At 57.3% G+C, this 15,138-nt stretch overlaps 1 protein-coding gene across 1 annotated transcript in view; it reads left to right on the top strand.

Moving 5' to 3' along the window:
- The window catches only part of ADAMTSL2 (ADAMTS like 2), a 41,977-nt gene that overhangs the window by 25,118 nt on the left and 1,721 nt on the right, over nucleotides 1–15,138 (top strand). Inside the window, exons 11-16 of the mRNA XM_008070801.1 lie at nucleotides 2,131–2,228; nucleotides 7,807–7,933; nucleotides 9,398–9,611; nucleotides 9,702–9,857; nucleotides 11,297–11,467; nucleotides 12,196–12,372. Of these exons, the coding sequence (XP_008068992.1) occupies nucleotides 2,131–2,228; nucleotides 7,807–7,933; nucleotides 9,398–9,611; nucleotides 9,702–9,857; nucleotides 11,297–11,467; nucleotides 12,196–12,372 (943 nt within the window). The remainder of the gene's footprint in view (nucleotides 1–2,130; nucleotides 2,229–7,806; nucleotides 7,934–9,397; nucleotides 9,612–9,701; nucleotides 9,858–11,296; nucleotides 11,468–12,195; nucleotides 12,373–15,138) is intronic.

Genomic DNA, 15,138 nt, shown 5'->3' with positions numbered 1-15,138 from the left:
AAAAAAAAAAAAAAAAAAAGACAGACATGAGCCGCGGCGCCTGGCCTGCTCTTATTTTTAAGGAGGGAGAGGGTACCTTCCTATTCCCCCTGGAATCTGTGATGGGGCAGGAATATGTTCCTGGCTTGAAGCCCCCAGGTGAGGGAAGCCCTGCTGGCTTTGATGGACAATGAGATCAAGCCTCCACCCCCTGGACTGCCACCCTTTTTGGGTTTCCTCCTCCCTCCTTTCTCTCCTCCCTCCATCCCTTCCTCCTTAGGTCTAGGTGCTGCATTAGTCATTTCTGGGGTCTCAGATGCACTGTCACCACCTTCATCCCCAAGCTCTACCTGGCATTGGGGTCCTCCCAACAACTAGAAGCCCAGTCCAAGCAAAACCTAATAGTGACTCCCACCCATTGGTTTCACGGACTGTTAACTCTCAGTTCCATCCAAACCACGTCTCCATCGCAGAATCAACTAGGAATCCTTTCAGGATGTAAGGCCCTGTGACCCCTTAAGCTGGACCACCGAAGTGACTGAAGGTCCGGAAGAAAGGACCTGTTGATTGGGCCAGATTTAAGCCTGTGGAGGATATCAGGGCGAAATCATCCCTAGCCAGCCCCTCTCAGCCCGGAGGAAAGTGGTGTTGGGCAGTGCAGCTCACTGCACAGTCCAGTTTAAAAGGGAGGTCAAGGCAGGGTATGGTGACTCACGCCTGTAATCCCAGCACTTTGGGAGGCTGAGGAAGGAAGATGGCTTGGGGCCAGGAGTTTGAGACCAGCCTGGACAGCACAGCAAGACCTCGTCTCTACAAAAAATCAAAATATTAACTGGGCCTGGTGGTGCATACCTATAGTTTCAGCTACTCAGGAGGCTGAGGGAGGAGGATCGCTTGAGCCCAGGAGCTGGAGGCTGCGGTGAGCTGTGATTATGCCACTACACTCCAGACTGCGTGACTGAGTGAGGCCCTGGCTCAAACAAATAAAATAAATAAAAGAAAGAAAAAGAAAAAAAGGGAGGCGGAGGCTCAAAGGACCTGCAGTTCTCTGGCTTGGGGGCCACAGAACTCCATGGCTGTGTCTTGGAGCTGCCGCCGCCGTCTGTCTTCCTTGGCTTCCCCTCCTCCCCTGCTGAGCCCAGAATGCGCCTGCATATTGGATGTGGAGGCCGGGCCCAGGCACACCTACCGGTTCAAAGAAGCAAACAGTCCTAACAATAGTTGGCTTTGGCTGCCCGAGTTCCGGCCAAGAATCATAGCCGGTGGCTGGCCAAGACCCAGCCTGCCGCCCCCCCAGCGGGTGTGTGTGGCCTCACGGACCTGAGCTGCCACGTGGGCCGTGGCCACACCCCTGTCTGCAGCTGGGGCTTTTTTATTTTGATAATTGGAGGCTGAATGGCAATTGCCCCCCCCCTTGTTTGATCAGAGTCCCAGCAGTGGGAGGTAGGAGACCAGAGCTGTGGAGCATTCTCAGCACATAAGACGCCCTCCGAGGTCCCTTCCCGGGCGAGGAGAAGGAAGCCCCTAGCTGGTCCGATAGCGAGAAGGCTGTGTGTGTGTAGGAGGCCCCGGACGAGGCCGATGGGCCCTGAGTTCCTCAGTGTGCCCCCACAAAGAAGCTTTAGCAGGGTCAAGGCAGTTCTTTTTTCTTTTCTTTTTTTCTTTTTGAGTTGGGATCTCACTCTGTCACCCAAGCTGGAGTGCAGTGGCATGATCACGGCTCACCCATTGCCTCCTGGGCTTAGGCAATCCTCCTGCGAAACTGCCACTGCACCTGGCTAATTTTTAGATTTATTGTAGACAAAGTCTCGCTGTACTGCCTATGCTGGTCTCCATCCTGACTCAAGCGATCCTCCCGCCTTGGCCTCCCAAAGTGCTGGGATTAGAGGCGTGAGTTACCGTGCCTTGCCAATGTGGTTATTGAGATGGAAAAAATGCCAGTATCTATTCAGTCCTAAACGTGCTCTGTCCTGTCCAGCTTCAGGCAGTGGGAGCTGTGACCCTGGTGTGCATGGATTCTGCCCATAGGCTCAGGACAGGCATGTGTTATAGAGAATGCACCCGCCCAGGAATGCTCACTCCCCCAAAAGGCAGAGCCCGCGAGTGAGTCCTGGAGTTCTCACTGCCTCCTCTGCTTGACTTCCCTTCCAGGACCAGGCCCAAGGCACGCAAGCAAGGTGTGAGTCCAGCAGACATGTACCGGTGGAAGCTGTCGTCCCACGAGCCCTGCAGTGCCACCTGCACCACAGGTACCGGTTCCAGGGGACCGACAGACAGCCCCTGCTCTGAGCCTGCCTCCAGGGTGATGCAAGCAGGGGCTAGGTGGGGCCCATCTGCTAGCTAGTGCTTGTCTGGTAACTTCCTGACCCCAGGAAGCAGTGTGGCATGGACAGGAGTTGGGTGTTGGGTGAAGGCTTCCTTGTCCTCATGGTGTACAGATCTGGGTCAGGCCCAGGATCCCAGGGTCACCCAGGCCAACCCCGCTCCCCCATGTTCTCTTGTCTGTTGCTATTCGTGTCATGTCTTGTTTGGGTTACAAATGAAAAATCTCACATGGTAAGGATTTTATTTATTTGTTTTTGGGGTCAGGATCTCACTCCATCGCCCAGGCTGGAGTGCAGTGGCATGATCAGGGCTCCCTGTAGCCTCAACCTTCTGGACTCAGGAAATTCTCCCACCTCAGCCTCCTGAGTATAGGCATGTACTACCATGCCTGGCTGATTTTTTGATTTTTTTGTAGAGATGAGGTCTTGCTGTGTTTCCCAGGCTGGTCTCCAATTCATGGGCTCAAGCAATCCTCTTGCCTTGGCCTTCCAAAGTGTAGGGATTACAGATGTGAGCCATTGTGCCCGGCTTGTTTTATTTTTGTTGACAGCAAACATTGGAAGGAAGAAATAGATACTTGTGGTCTACAACCGAGGGGATGGGTCAAATTCTAGGATCTTGTCAGCAAGAGAAGGGTTGGGAGGGAAAAGAGACTCCCTTGGGGTGCCTGCACAGACAGATCCATGTGCCTAGTAAACACTGAACTGGGATTTGAACCCATGGCTATCTGGTTGTGAGGCCAGCCACCACTACACTGAAACACTGGCTGCAGACACAGAGGGCTGGGGCTGCCCCCTCCACCTGTTCTGGTGCCCTCCCTGGAGGATGCTGCAAGGCCAGATGTCAAACCCAGGACCAGGAGGCGGGTGCACTGGCAGGGGAGAAATCGTAGGGAGAGTCCCAGGGATGGCTCCGAGGCTACACGTTGTCTAGACTTAGTGCTTCATGTTTGGGTATAGATAATGCCTGGCTGCCCCCTCTCAATACATGGTGTAGCCGGGTGCAGTGGCCCACACCTGTAATCCCAGTACTTTGGGAGACCAAGGCAGGAGGATCGCTTAAACCCAGGAGTTTGAGACCAGCCTGGGCAACAGAGCGAGACTTCGTCTCTACAAAAGAGGGAAAACTTAATCAGGTATGGTGGAGCATGCCTGTACTCCTGGCTACTTGGGAAGCTGAGGCGTAAGGATAACTTGAACCCAGGAGGTTGAGGCTGCAGTGAGCCGTGATCGTGTCACTGCACTCCGGCCTGGGCAACAGAGTAAGACTCTGACTCAAAAAAAAAATGTATGGTTCTCCTGGCCCCACCCTGGCACCCTCAACCCTGGCCAGGGCTTTAGATGGCCCTGCTGTCCTGGTCAGTGAAGATGCAGGGCGGTGAGGCAGTCTGAGCTTGTTTACAGTCCTGGTTGGCATCTCAGGAGCTGGGCTCTAGAGAGGGTGGTGGCCCTGCTGGGTCTGAATGGACCATAAGCCTTTACATTCTACTCACCCCAGCCCTGCCTCTTGGGCTGAAGACCGGGCTTTCCCTCCTGTCACGAGAGTCCCCGAGTAGGGCACGGGGGCACTGAGTTCGCCCCTGTATCCAGCATCTTGGAGAGGACAAAGCAAGCTCTGTGGGCTGCGCGGTGAGTGCTGGGCTGGTGCCGTCTGGTAGACCACCTGCGTGCCCTCCGAAAGTCGCTGAGCCTCGGTTTTCCACGTGTGAAATGGGACACATACTTATCTCAGGGGTAGTGTGGGGATTGGTGGGGAGCAAGAAATAGACTGTCGGGCTCGGTGCTCAACAAATGGGCGCGCTGCTGTGACTGTGCCTGGCGCAAGGTGCAGATGTGAGCATGCTGAGAGTGGCTGGTGTCGGAAGTGACCCTGGACCCGCTTTCCACGGGGCTGTCCCGAGGGGGCTGAGCCTGATGGTGGGGTGCTCAGGTGTCTGCTTGGCCATTGTGGGCCTCCCTGAGTTCCTCCCACATCCTGGCCGGGGACTCCAAGTGTGCGGGTGCTGTCACCATCGTCATAAAGTGTCTGGGAGCATCTGTGTTTCCTCCCTGACATGTCACCGGCTGGGGATGTCCCTTATGTGAAGCAGTCTCAGGGGCCTGATGGACAGCCTGGGACTGTACCTCTCCCAACAGCAGAAAGCTACTGGGGGTGGGGGGTGGGGGTTGGGGACAGGGTCTGTCCGTGTGGCCCAAGGTACAAGTGGGACAAAAGGGAAAAGACAGAAGAAAGTGCTATTGGGTGCCAGTAAGAGGAAGAAAGGAACAGCTCTGCTTCAGAAGAGGCTGCCAGAGAGAGAAGGAACCAGGAACCGCAGGAGCTAAGCGGGGATGGGGAGGCAAGGAGGGGAGGGGGAAGGGAGGAGAGTGGGGGGAGGGAGAAAGAGGGAGGGAGAGAGAGAAGGAAAGAGAGAGGGAGGGTGTGCAGGAGGGAGAGAGGGGGGAAGGGAAGGAGGGAGAAATGGAGGGGAGGGAGAGGAGGAGGGGAAGAGAGAGAGAGAGAGACAGAGAGAGACAGAGAAAGGAGAGAGAGAAGAGAGAGAGGAGAGAGACAGAGCGAGCGGGCACTGGGCAGGAATGACCAGTACAGGGGCGAGGGTCTCCACTTTCCCAGACTGGCTGCCCTGCGGCTCTGGCCTCCTTGCCTCCCAGGGTGGCCTCACCATGCTGTGCTGGAGGCTATAGACACTCTTGGTGCTCGAATCCAGTGCTCATGGCTTTGGCCACTCTGGAAACCCCGTCTTGTGGGGTGCTGAGGCCACGCTGGGGCGGTACCGGGATTTACGGAACTCGAGTGTTATCTAAGCGTCTTCGGGCCCACCTCACCCCGCCACATGCTTTGCCAGGAGCCCAGATCCATGGTTAGACCCATGGGGAATGTGTCTACTTACCCTGGGCTTTATCCACAGTGGGCACCCCGTTTTGCTGACTCTTTCAGACCCCCGTTGGAGTGGCAGCCATGTGGGGCTCGAGTCTGCCCTCTGTTTGGTCACAGGTGGTGGTTTTCAAACTGCACCCCCCAGTCTCTCCAGGGCACAGTGAGGGAAGGGGAGCCAGTGGGTGCCGGGGTCACCTCTCTCTCCTGAGTGGAGTGAGCCCACCTCAACTGTGTCCCACATGGGGGCACTCGCTCACTTTTCTGCTCGTTTGTTTTTTGAGTCAGGGTCTCACTCTGTTGCCTGGGCTGGAGTGCAGTGGCACAATCATGCCTCAGCTTCCCGGGCTCAGGTGATCCTCCCACCTCAGCCTCCCGAGTAGCTGGGACTATAGGTAAGCACCACCATATCCGGCTGATTTTTTTGGAGAGACAAGGTCTTGCTCTGTTGCCCGGGCTGGTCTTGAACTCCTGGGCTCAAACAATCCTCCCGTCTTGGCCTCCCAAAGTGCTGGGATTACAGGCCTGAGCCACTGCACCTGGCCGCCTGCTTACTTTCGTTTATAGGGGCTGGTAGCTAAGGTTTGGAAAGTACTGTTTTCCAAATGACACACAGGGTGTTCAGAAAATGGACCATACGATTCTTACAGGCTCTGGACGGTTCCCATTTCAGGGATGAGCAGACTGAGGCCCGGAGAGGAACACTGAGCTGGGACTTGGATTCCAGCCTCTCTAGACCAAGGCCCGCTGCGTTCCCTTGATGACAAGAATACTCAGGCACTTGGCGAGGGTCTGCACGTCCTGGAGCCCGTGCCTCCCTGGGCCCCAGAACTGGTGTCTCTGAGGCCTGGAACATTCCAAGCAGACCTGGCCAGGAAGCCAGCCTCCCCCTCTGAGAAGGCTAAGGCTGCACAGCCTAGCGCTGGCAGGAGGGGACCCGTGATTGCAGCCTGGCTCGTCCTTTACGGAAAAAGAGAAAAAAATCCCGGTGTCGGCTGCGTCCCAGGCCGTTTTGTTCCACCAGGGCTGGGGCTTGGAGAGACAGGAGCCGCTGGCTTGCAGACACGCGCCTCTGGGTGGCTGGGCTTGCCGTGGATGGGGACGTCGATTTCCTCCCGGGGGCACTGGCAGCCGCAGCCGGGACTACCCGCCGTGCCCGTCGTCCGGGAAGGCTGGGCCTGTCTCTCTCCGTCTCACACGCCGGCAGCAAATCCCAGCCCCACCCTGAGGTCTTTCCCACTGCCGATGACTCTCCCTGGGTCATCCTGCTCCTTGGCAGCAACATGCTAGGCGAGGGTGTGGGAGACAGGAGATAAGGAAGGTGGAGCTGTGGTCGAGGAAGGGACACAGCCAGGTGAGGGCTACCTTTTGCCCACCGCCCCAGTGGGATTTACAGGAAAGTACTGGGTGCTGACAGAAACAAACACACACTGTGATGATCACAAAAAGTCTCAGGGTGCAGTGTCTCACACCTGAATCCCAGCACTTCGGGAGGCCGAGGGGAGAGGATCGCTTGCCCAGGAGTTCGAGACCAACCCGGGCAGCAGTAAGACCTCATCTCTACAAACAAAACAGTCGGGCGTGGTGGTGCCCTCCTGTAGTCCTAGCTACTTGGGAGACTGAGGCAGAAGGATTACCTGAGCCCAGGAGGCCGAAGCTGCGGTGAGCTGTGATTGCACTGCTGTACTCCATCCTGGATGAGAGTAAGACTTCAATTCAAGAAAGAAAAAGACAGAAAGAGGGAGAGAGAAGAAGGAAGAAAGTTTAAGACGACGGACAAGGCCCAGGCCTGCCACAGGAGGCTAGGGGTGGAGCTCCTGAACATCCAGCATGGCCTCTGAGCAGGCTGGCGAGGGCTGGAAGGTTAGAGAGAAAGAGAGAGAGACAGAGGAGAGACAGAGACAGGGAGACAGGAGAGACAGAGAGAAAGAACGGGGGTTAGTTCCCTGTCACCATAAGAAGTGCCCAGTGAGGCCTGCGTGGCACCAGAAAGAAATGAACAGTGTAGAATCAGGGCCTCCACTCACAAGGCTGGCTGCCTCGCAACTGCGGCCTCCATGCCTCCCAGGGCAGCGTCACCACCAAGAGGCTGTATGTGCTCTTGGTACTCAAATTCAATGCTTGTGGCTTCAGCTACTCTGGAAACCCCATTCTGTGGGGTGCTGAGGCCAGGCCAGGGCAGTGGCAGGCTTTACAGAACGTGAGTGTCACCTGCGTCTGTGCAGACGCCCCTGGGAGCGTCATTAACCCCTCCCTGCTCTGTGCCCTGCCAGGACCTCGGCCTGGGGTGGTTAGACCAATGGGGAAGCTTCCCATCCACCCAGAGACCTGTGGTTGTTGAATGAGTAGCAACAGGGGACACGGGGCTGAATTTACCTCTGTAAGGGCCAACGCCCGGGGTCTGTGACATATGAACTGGGGTGGCATGGGAGCTGTGAATCGGAAAGCCACACCCACAGAGCTGCCCTCACCCAGCAGTTCATAAGCAAGTGAACTGTTGTGACCCCCAGACCAGGAGGCTGGGCTCTGGGGGGCTGGGCGACTTAAGTCCCGAAGCTTATCTGCTGGCCTCCAGGGTGCTGCCTGTCTACCACGTGGCTCACGCGTCCTTCTCTGTCCTGATCCCAGGGGTCATGTCGACATACGCCATGTGCGTCCGTTACGATGGTGTGGAGGTGGATGACAGCTACTGTGATGCCCTGACCCGCCCCGAGCCTGTGCACGAATTTTGTGCTGGGAGGGAGTGCCAACCCAGGTACCTGCCACCGAGGGCCCGGGAGGGGTATTGGGGGTGGGAGGTGTGCAGGGGCTCCGCCCGTAGGCGCAGTCCAATGTCATGTCCTGGCTCTTTTTTTTTTTTGAGTTGGAGTCTTACTCTCGCCCAGACCGGAGTACAGTGGCCCCTCCCGGCCACCGCAGCCTCGACCTGCTGGGCTCCGGCGATCCTTCCACCTCAGCCTTCCGAGTAGCTGGAACTACACGCATGAGCTACCACACCCGGCTAGTTTTTGATTTATTGTAGAGACGAGGTCTCGCCAAGTTCCCCGGGCGGGTCTGGAACCCGTGGGCTCAGGCAATCCACTCGCCTCGGCCTCCCAAGGTGCTGGGATGACAGGCTGAGCCACCGAGCCCAGCCATGTCCTGGCTCTTAAAGGTGCTTTGTGGACGGGCCCGTGGGGGCTTTTCCAAGACGGGCATGGGGACCCCGCCCCTCAGAGTCCTGGGTTTTCCCAGGATTTGCAGTATAATCTGTCACTTTGCCTTGCATACAGTAGATGCTCAATAAATGCTTGCCACTGTGGATTTAGAAACCACTCTCACGCTACTCTCTATTAGAGTGATATCTTTGCATCCCCGCCCCCCAGGCCTACATGGTGACTTTTATAAGCCAAAAGGGTTTATTCCTGAAATTCCACGCCAACTGGCTGTCCCTCGGATGTGGGTGGGGGGCCCCCTCTTTCTAGCCCCTCAGGCCTTCTGCTCTGCCTGGCAGACACAGACAGTGCCCTGAGCTCATCCTCCCTCCAGCGAGGATCAGGGTGGGAGTTGGTTCAGGGTCCTCAGATGATCCTGCGGCCACCAATTGTCCCGCTCCAAGAAGAGCTGCCCCTCAGTGACCAAGCCCTCTTGTCCCCTGCACAGCAGCCAGGCTTCCTCTTCCCTTCCAGCCTGTTGCACCGGGGGCCCCCTGATCCCTGAGCACTTTGCTCCTTTTTGGGAAGGGCAGAAAAGCCACAGCCATCCCCAGAGCACTGCCTGCTGGCCTGGGGTGAGGTCTGGCGGGACCTTCCCTTCCCCTGGGAGCCTCACCGGCCATGTAGTCCTCTTATTCCAAATCTGTCTTTCCAAAGTCTGGGGCCCGGCCCATACCCTGTCCAGCGAGGAAACCAGGGGTCTGCCCTGGCATGCTAGAAATGCCCTCTCTCTGGACACAGAGCCAGAAACATGTCTTCTGTTCATTGTTCAGAGTCCCGGGGGGCCACAGACACCTGTGTGACACAGCAGAGCACGTTGGGACAAGAGGGCCATGGCATACTCAGGACGCCCCCACCACCCTGTGGGTGCTCCCTAAAGACCCCAGAGGTCTGCACCCTAGGGCCTCACCGGCTTCCTGTCTGGCTTAGCCTGTCACAGTTAGGAGGAGGGGGCTGTGTTGCCTCTAGGGGTCCCGGCCACCCAGCGGGAGGTCGTTGCTGAAGGCCGTCCCCTCCCGAGGCAGGTGGGAGACCAGCAGCTGGAGCGAGTGCTCACGCACCTGCGGCGAGGGCTACCAGTTCCGTATCGTGCGCTGCTGGAAGATGCTGTCGCCCGGCTTTGACAGCTCGGTGTACAGCGACCTGTGTGAGGCGGCCGAGGCCGTGAGGCCCGAGGAGCGCAAGACCTGCCGGAACCCGGCCTGCGGGCCCCAGTGGGAGATGTCCGAGTGGTCGGAGGTGAGCAGGGCGGGGCCAGCCCAGGGCGCCGCAGCCTGGGAGTCTCCTTTGCACCGTGACGCCCACCCTGCCGCCCTGGCTTCCTCGCAGTGCACGGCCAAGTGTGGGGAGCGCAGTGTGGTGACCAGGGACATTCGCTGCTCGGAGGATGAGAAGCTGTGTGACCCCAACACCCGTCCTGTGGGCAAGAAGAACTGCACGGGCCCCCCCTGCGACCGGCAGTGGACCGTCTCCGACTGGGGACCGGTGAGGGCGGGGCCCGGGGGCCTGTTTTAGGGGCGGTCAGGGCAGGAGGCTAGTGAGAGAGGACCCTAGGGCCTTGCCTCCATGTGCCTCAGTTTCCCCATTTTTCCGGAGCAAGGACGAGGGAAGAATACTTCACCGAGCTAACATAGGAATGCAAACCACCGAAAGTCAACGGCCAATGTCCCATTCCCCTTTATAACCTCTGTCTGTCTCTCTGTGTCTCTCTCCCTGTCTCTGTTCTCTGTGTCTCTGTCTCTCTCTGGGTCTCCCTCCCTGTCTCTATCTCTGTATGTTTCTCTGTGTGTCTCTCTCTGTCTCTCTCCCTGTCTCTGTCTCTGTGTGTCTCTCTCTGTCTCCCTGTCTCCATCTCTATCTCTTTGTCTTTCTATGTCTTTCTCCTTGTCCCTGTCTCTGTGTCTCTCTCCCTATCTCTGTGTTTCTGGTCTGTCTCTGTGTCTTTCTTTCTGTCTTTGTGTCTCTCTCTGTGTGTCTTTCTTCCTGTCTCTGTATTTCTGTTTCTCTCTGTATCTCTCCTCTGTCTCTGTATCTCTGTGTCTCTTTCCCTGTCTCTGTGTTTGCTTCTCTCTCTGTCTCTCTCCCTGTTTTTGTGTTTCAGTCTCTCTCTATATCTCTCTCCCTGTCTCTGTGTTTCTGTCTGTCTCTGTCCTTGTCTCTGTGTTTCTGTCTGCCTCTAAGTCTCTCTCCCTGTCTCTGTCTCTCTGTGTCTTTCTCGCTGTCTCTCTCGCTATCTCTGTATTTCTGTTTCTCTCTGTATCTCTCCTCTGTCTCTGTATCTCTGTGTCTCTTTCCCTGTCTCTGTGTTTGCTTCTCTCTCTGTCTCTCTCCCTGTTTTTGTGTTTCAGTCTCTCTCTATATCTCTCTCCCTGTCTCTGTGTTTCTGTCTGTCTCTGTCCTTGTCTCTGTGTTTCTGTCTGCATCTAAGTCTCTCTCCCTGTCTCTGTCTCTCTGTGTCTTTCTCGCTGTCTCTCTCGCTATCTCTGTATTTCTGTTTCTCTCTGTATCTCTCCCCCTCTCTGTATCTCTCTCCCTGTCTCTTCTCTCTGCGTGTTTATCTCTCTGTGTCTCTCTTCCTGTCTCTGTCTATGACTTTGTCTCTCTGCCCGTGTCTTTCTCCTTATCTTTGTGTCTCTGTCTCTCTCATCTGGAAGAGAAATGCCAGCCGGGGTCCCCTCTGGGTGGTGGGTGCACAGATGACCTTTTTAGGTGTGCTTTTCTCCGGGTATTTGGAACACGCATTACTTCTGTAATTAGAACAGAAAATGTTATTTTAAAAATGGTCACCACGGCAACCGCTTCCACACACTGCCTGGGGAGCTCCTCTCCCTCGGGGTTGGCGTCCAGTGGGGAGGGGGGTGAGCCTTGTAGAGTGGCCCCCGCCCCTCACCCGGTGTCCCCCGCCTGCTCCCTCCCTCCTGCAGTGCAGCGGCAGCTGTGGGCAGGGCCGCACCATCAGGCATGTGTACTGCAAGACCAGCGACGGACGTGTGGTGCCTGAGTCCCAGTGCCAGATGGAGACCAAGCCCCTGGCCATCCACCCCTGCGGGGACAAGAACTGTCCCGCCCACTGGCTGGCCCAGGACTGGGAGCGGGTGAGTGTCCTAGCGCGCAGGGCCTCCCACCCCCTGGAGAGCGTTGGCCGGAGAGGACTGGCCCGAGAGCCAAGTGGCTGGGACGACAGATGGGTGAGAACGAGGAGCGGATTGCAAACGGCGGAGGCACAATTTCCTAAAAATCAATTTAAAATGCAGAAAGCCAGAAAGGTAGGAAAACACCTTACAGTGTCCCAAATCTGCACAGCAGACACTAAGTGGTGACTCAGGGCTGGCATTGCCCCACCTGGGCCCCGAGGTTCTTTTACCGATGTTCGGGCTGCGTTTGCTTTGGGTCCAGGGGCCTGTGCAACCTTTCAGTGTGACCAGCCTGTCATGGCGACCCGCCCGCCATCGTCACCAACCTGCCATTTCAGACGAATTGCACTCGAACAAATTGCTTTCAACCGACAGCTTCAGGCAGACTACCATTAACCAGATAATCTTGGGCCAGATTGTTTTCTGCTAAATTGATTTTGGCCAAATCATCGTTGGCCAAATTGTTATTAGCCAATTTGTTTCAAAACAGATGGTTTTGTGCTAAATTGCTCTTGATCAGATCCATTTGGAGCCAAGTGGTTATCGGACACAGAGTTCTCAGCCACTTAGCCGCCAATAGAAGCGTTCTCACCCAATTGCTATCGACCAAACCGTTGTCACCAGAGTCCCTATGGGCCACGCGTGTTCAGTCCTCCCGGGCTGACCCACCCCCTTTGTCCCTGGCTCAGTGCAACACCACGTGCGGACGCGGCGTGAAGAAGCGGCTGGTGCTCTGTATGGAACTTGCCAACGGAAAGCCACAGACGCGTGGTGGCCCTGAGTGTGGGCTGGCCAAGAAGCCCCCCGAAGAGAGCACATGCTTCGAGCGGCCCTGCTTCAAGTGGTATACCAGCCCGTGGTCGGAGGTGAGTTCCTCGGAGGCTGCCCGAGGCCAGACCTGAGTGCTAACCTGTCACAGCACCTCTTCTCCTGTTCCAAACATCGCTTACCTGCCTCTTCCCAACCTGCGTTGGGACTTTCCATCTGGGGAAGTTTCCTCAACTCTGCCAAATCAGCTGGTGTGAGGGTCACCACCTCCAAGAAGTCTTCTCTGATTGCTCCCCTGAGCTTTCTGCAGAACTTGTCTTGGGCTGTTGAGGGGCCCAATCAATCCGGCCTTGAACTGTGGCCTCTCAGTTTGTGTTTGGTAGCCTGATCCCTGCCACAGGGCAAACATGCCAGGTGGGCACTAGGAATGTATGGGCCTTCAGGAAGCCACAGCCAAGGCAAGGACATGGGATTTGAGGAGGCAGTATTGGTGGGACTTGCACCCCAGGTCAGGACACTGGCAGGACCAGAAGAAAGGCCGGCAGCTCTGTTGACACAGGCCTGGCCCCCCTGAGATTCTGTGGGATCCTTGGCCTCCAGAATGTCCCAGCTTCAGGGTGTCAAGTGGAACAGAACTGAGATCTTTTTTTTTTTTGAGTCAAGGTCTCACTCTGTCGCCCAGGCTGAAGTGCTTATGAGTGGCCTCCTGGTCTCAGGCAATCCTCCTGCCTCACCTTCCTGAATAGTGAGACTCCAGGCGCTTGCCACCATGGCTGGCTAATTTTTTTACTTTTTTGTAGAGATGAGGTCTCACCAGGTTGCCCAGGCTGGTCTTGAACTCCTGGGCTCCAGCAATCCTCCTGCCTCAGCCTCCCAAAGTGCTGGGATTATAGGCGAGAACCACTGCGCCCGGCCAAGAGCTTCCCTCTCTCTGCAGATAGGAACAGAGCCCTCGCCTCCTGGGCCAAGGCCTAGCTCCTTGCCAGAAGGATCTCCCTCCCACTGGTATCACAAGGAGGGGAATCTTTTCCCATTTCTCGGAAGAAAAAGCAGAGTTCAGAAAGATAGCTGGCCCGGTCCGGGCTCCTATAGTTACTGGGGGTGAAGCAGAGGTGGGACATCAAGTCTGTCCATTGTCCCCAAATCTCATGGGGGTGGGCAGTGAGGAGTCTGCAAAGCAAAGGAGGACCCCAAACCAGCCCCTCTCAAGGGATCCGGGGCAGGAAGCCCTGGGCACAGAGGGTCTTCTTTGGAAGAGCAAACGGGTGACTTAACGTCTCCTGCTCCCACTTACTATGGAGATCTCTTTGTGGGAGTCCAGAGCCCCCAGGTCATGTGGACACCCCTATATCTCCGTACCCCACACAGGCAGTCATGTCCAGACCCCAACTTTTACTAACTCAGGTCAAGCTCTACACACTGTCCCCTCGACGTCTGCTTAACGGCACGCCGTTCCTGTGTCCCCACCTGGCCATGCCACAAGCTTCTGAGAGGAAGGGGCTCGTGAAAAGTCCAGAGGGTCTCCGAGAGTCACAGCCAGGGACTGGAGGACAGGGGCCCCCGGGGCCTGTGCTGCCATGGCCGGGCTGTGTGACCGGGTCTTTAGTGGCCTCTGTCAGTTTCCTCGAGGGTCAACTCTGAATACCCAGGGGACAAAACGGGGGTGTCAGACAGCACTTGGGCCCAGAACGTTCACTGTGATATGCTCCTCAAGTGTCTCAGACCCTGATGCCCGAGGTCTCCACGTCTTGACCGCTGTGGCAGGTGGGTGCCTGATCCTAAAACGTCGGAGGTCAAGGAGAAGCCTATGAGATGGAGCAAGTCTGGGATCCCAAGAGGGTTGCCCTTTACTCGGAGCGTGGGGGTCTCGGACCTCCAGCCCCGCCTCCTCCCAGGCCCAGGGCCTCCACCCTGCCCTCCACGGGGCCTCTGCCTGGTCCACGACCATACATCCTTGCTCAAGGTGGAGCACTACACTCTCTCCCTCGTTTCCTGTTGCCCACAGAAGGATCCTGTCATGGGGAGGGGGAAAGCTGAGGGTGGGCCTGGGACTTCCCAGGGGAAGTCGGGCAGATCCAGGGCCTGAAGGGGAGCAGGTTGGGCGGGGAGGGGGGGACGGGGGTCCTGGCTGGGACTGCGGCCAAGTGCCTTAGCTTCAGATGGGAGGGCTGTTGTGGGCCCGGGTTCAGGACCCACCAGGTGCAGGTACTGGCTGGATGATGGGTCGTGGCTGAGGGGAGAGCTGCAGAGGGAGAGGACCCCAAAAGCCTGGAGCACCGGGGGAGGGGCCCCCCGTCACCCTGGTGAGCAGGTGGCTTGGCACAGATGGACGGGGGGCATGTGAGCTTCCATCATTTTTGCCCCTGGCTGGGCACCCCCTTCTCCTGTGGCTCCCCCCACCCCACCATGATGCTGGTGCCTGGCAGCTGTTCCGTGAGTGTTTGTTCCTCCAGCTGCCCCGTCCTGACCACTCCCCAGGGGCAGAGGAGCTGGCACCAGAGCCAGCTGGGAATGTGCTGGTCTCTGGGGGCACGTCCAGAGGCTTCTTGGGGCGCCCGCCAAAGGCTGACTGTGCTCTGGCCGCCGTGCCAGGCCTGCCTCTCCTTGCCTCCAGGCTGTGCCAGCCCCCAGCTCAGAGCGGGTGAGCGGGGTGGGCGGCCCTTCTGCCAAGTCTTAATCACGTCTCCCTTCACCTCTGCAGACAGAACTGGAGAGAGGCTCTGGGGCAGGGGTCTGCCACCCTCCCTCACCCACCCTGGGGAATGGGCTCAGGTCCCAGCTCAGACTGGGTGATGCAGGGTCGCCCACATCTCAGGGGGGTGCGAGGGAGCCACCACCCGTGGGATCCTGGGGGTGGCTGAGGG

The sequence above is a fragment of the Carlito syrichta genome, unplaced genomic scaffold, assembly GCF_000164805.1.
Source record: "Carlito syrichta isolate Samal-C Ts95f unplaced genomic scaffold, Tarsius_syrichta-2.0.1 Scaffold314018, whole genome shotgun sequence".
Lineage (NCBI taxonomy): Eukaryota > Metazoa > Chordata > Mammalia > Primates > Tarsiidae > Carlito > Carlito syrichta.
The sequence above is the reverse complement of the archived record's forward strand: the minus strand, read 5'-3'. Positions and strand labels throughout refer to the sequence as shown.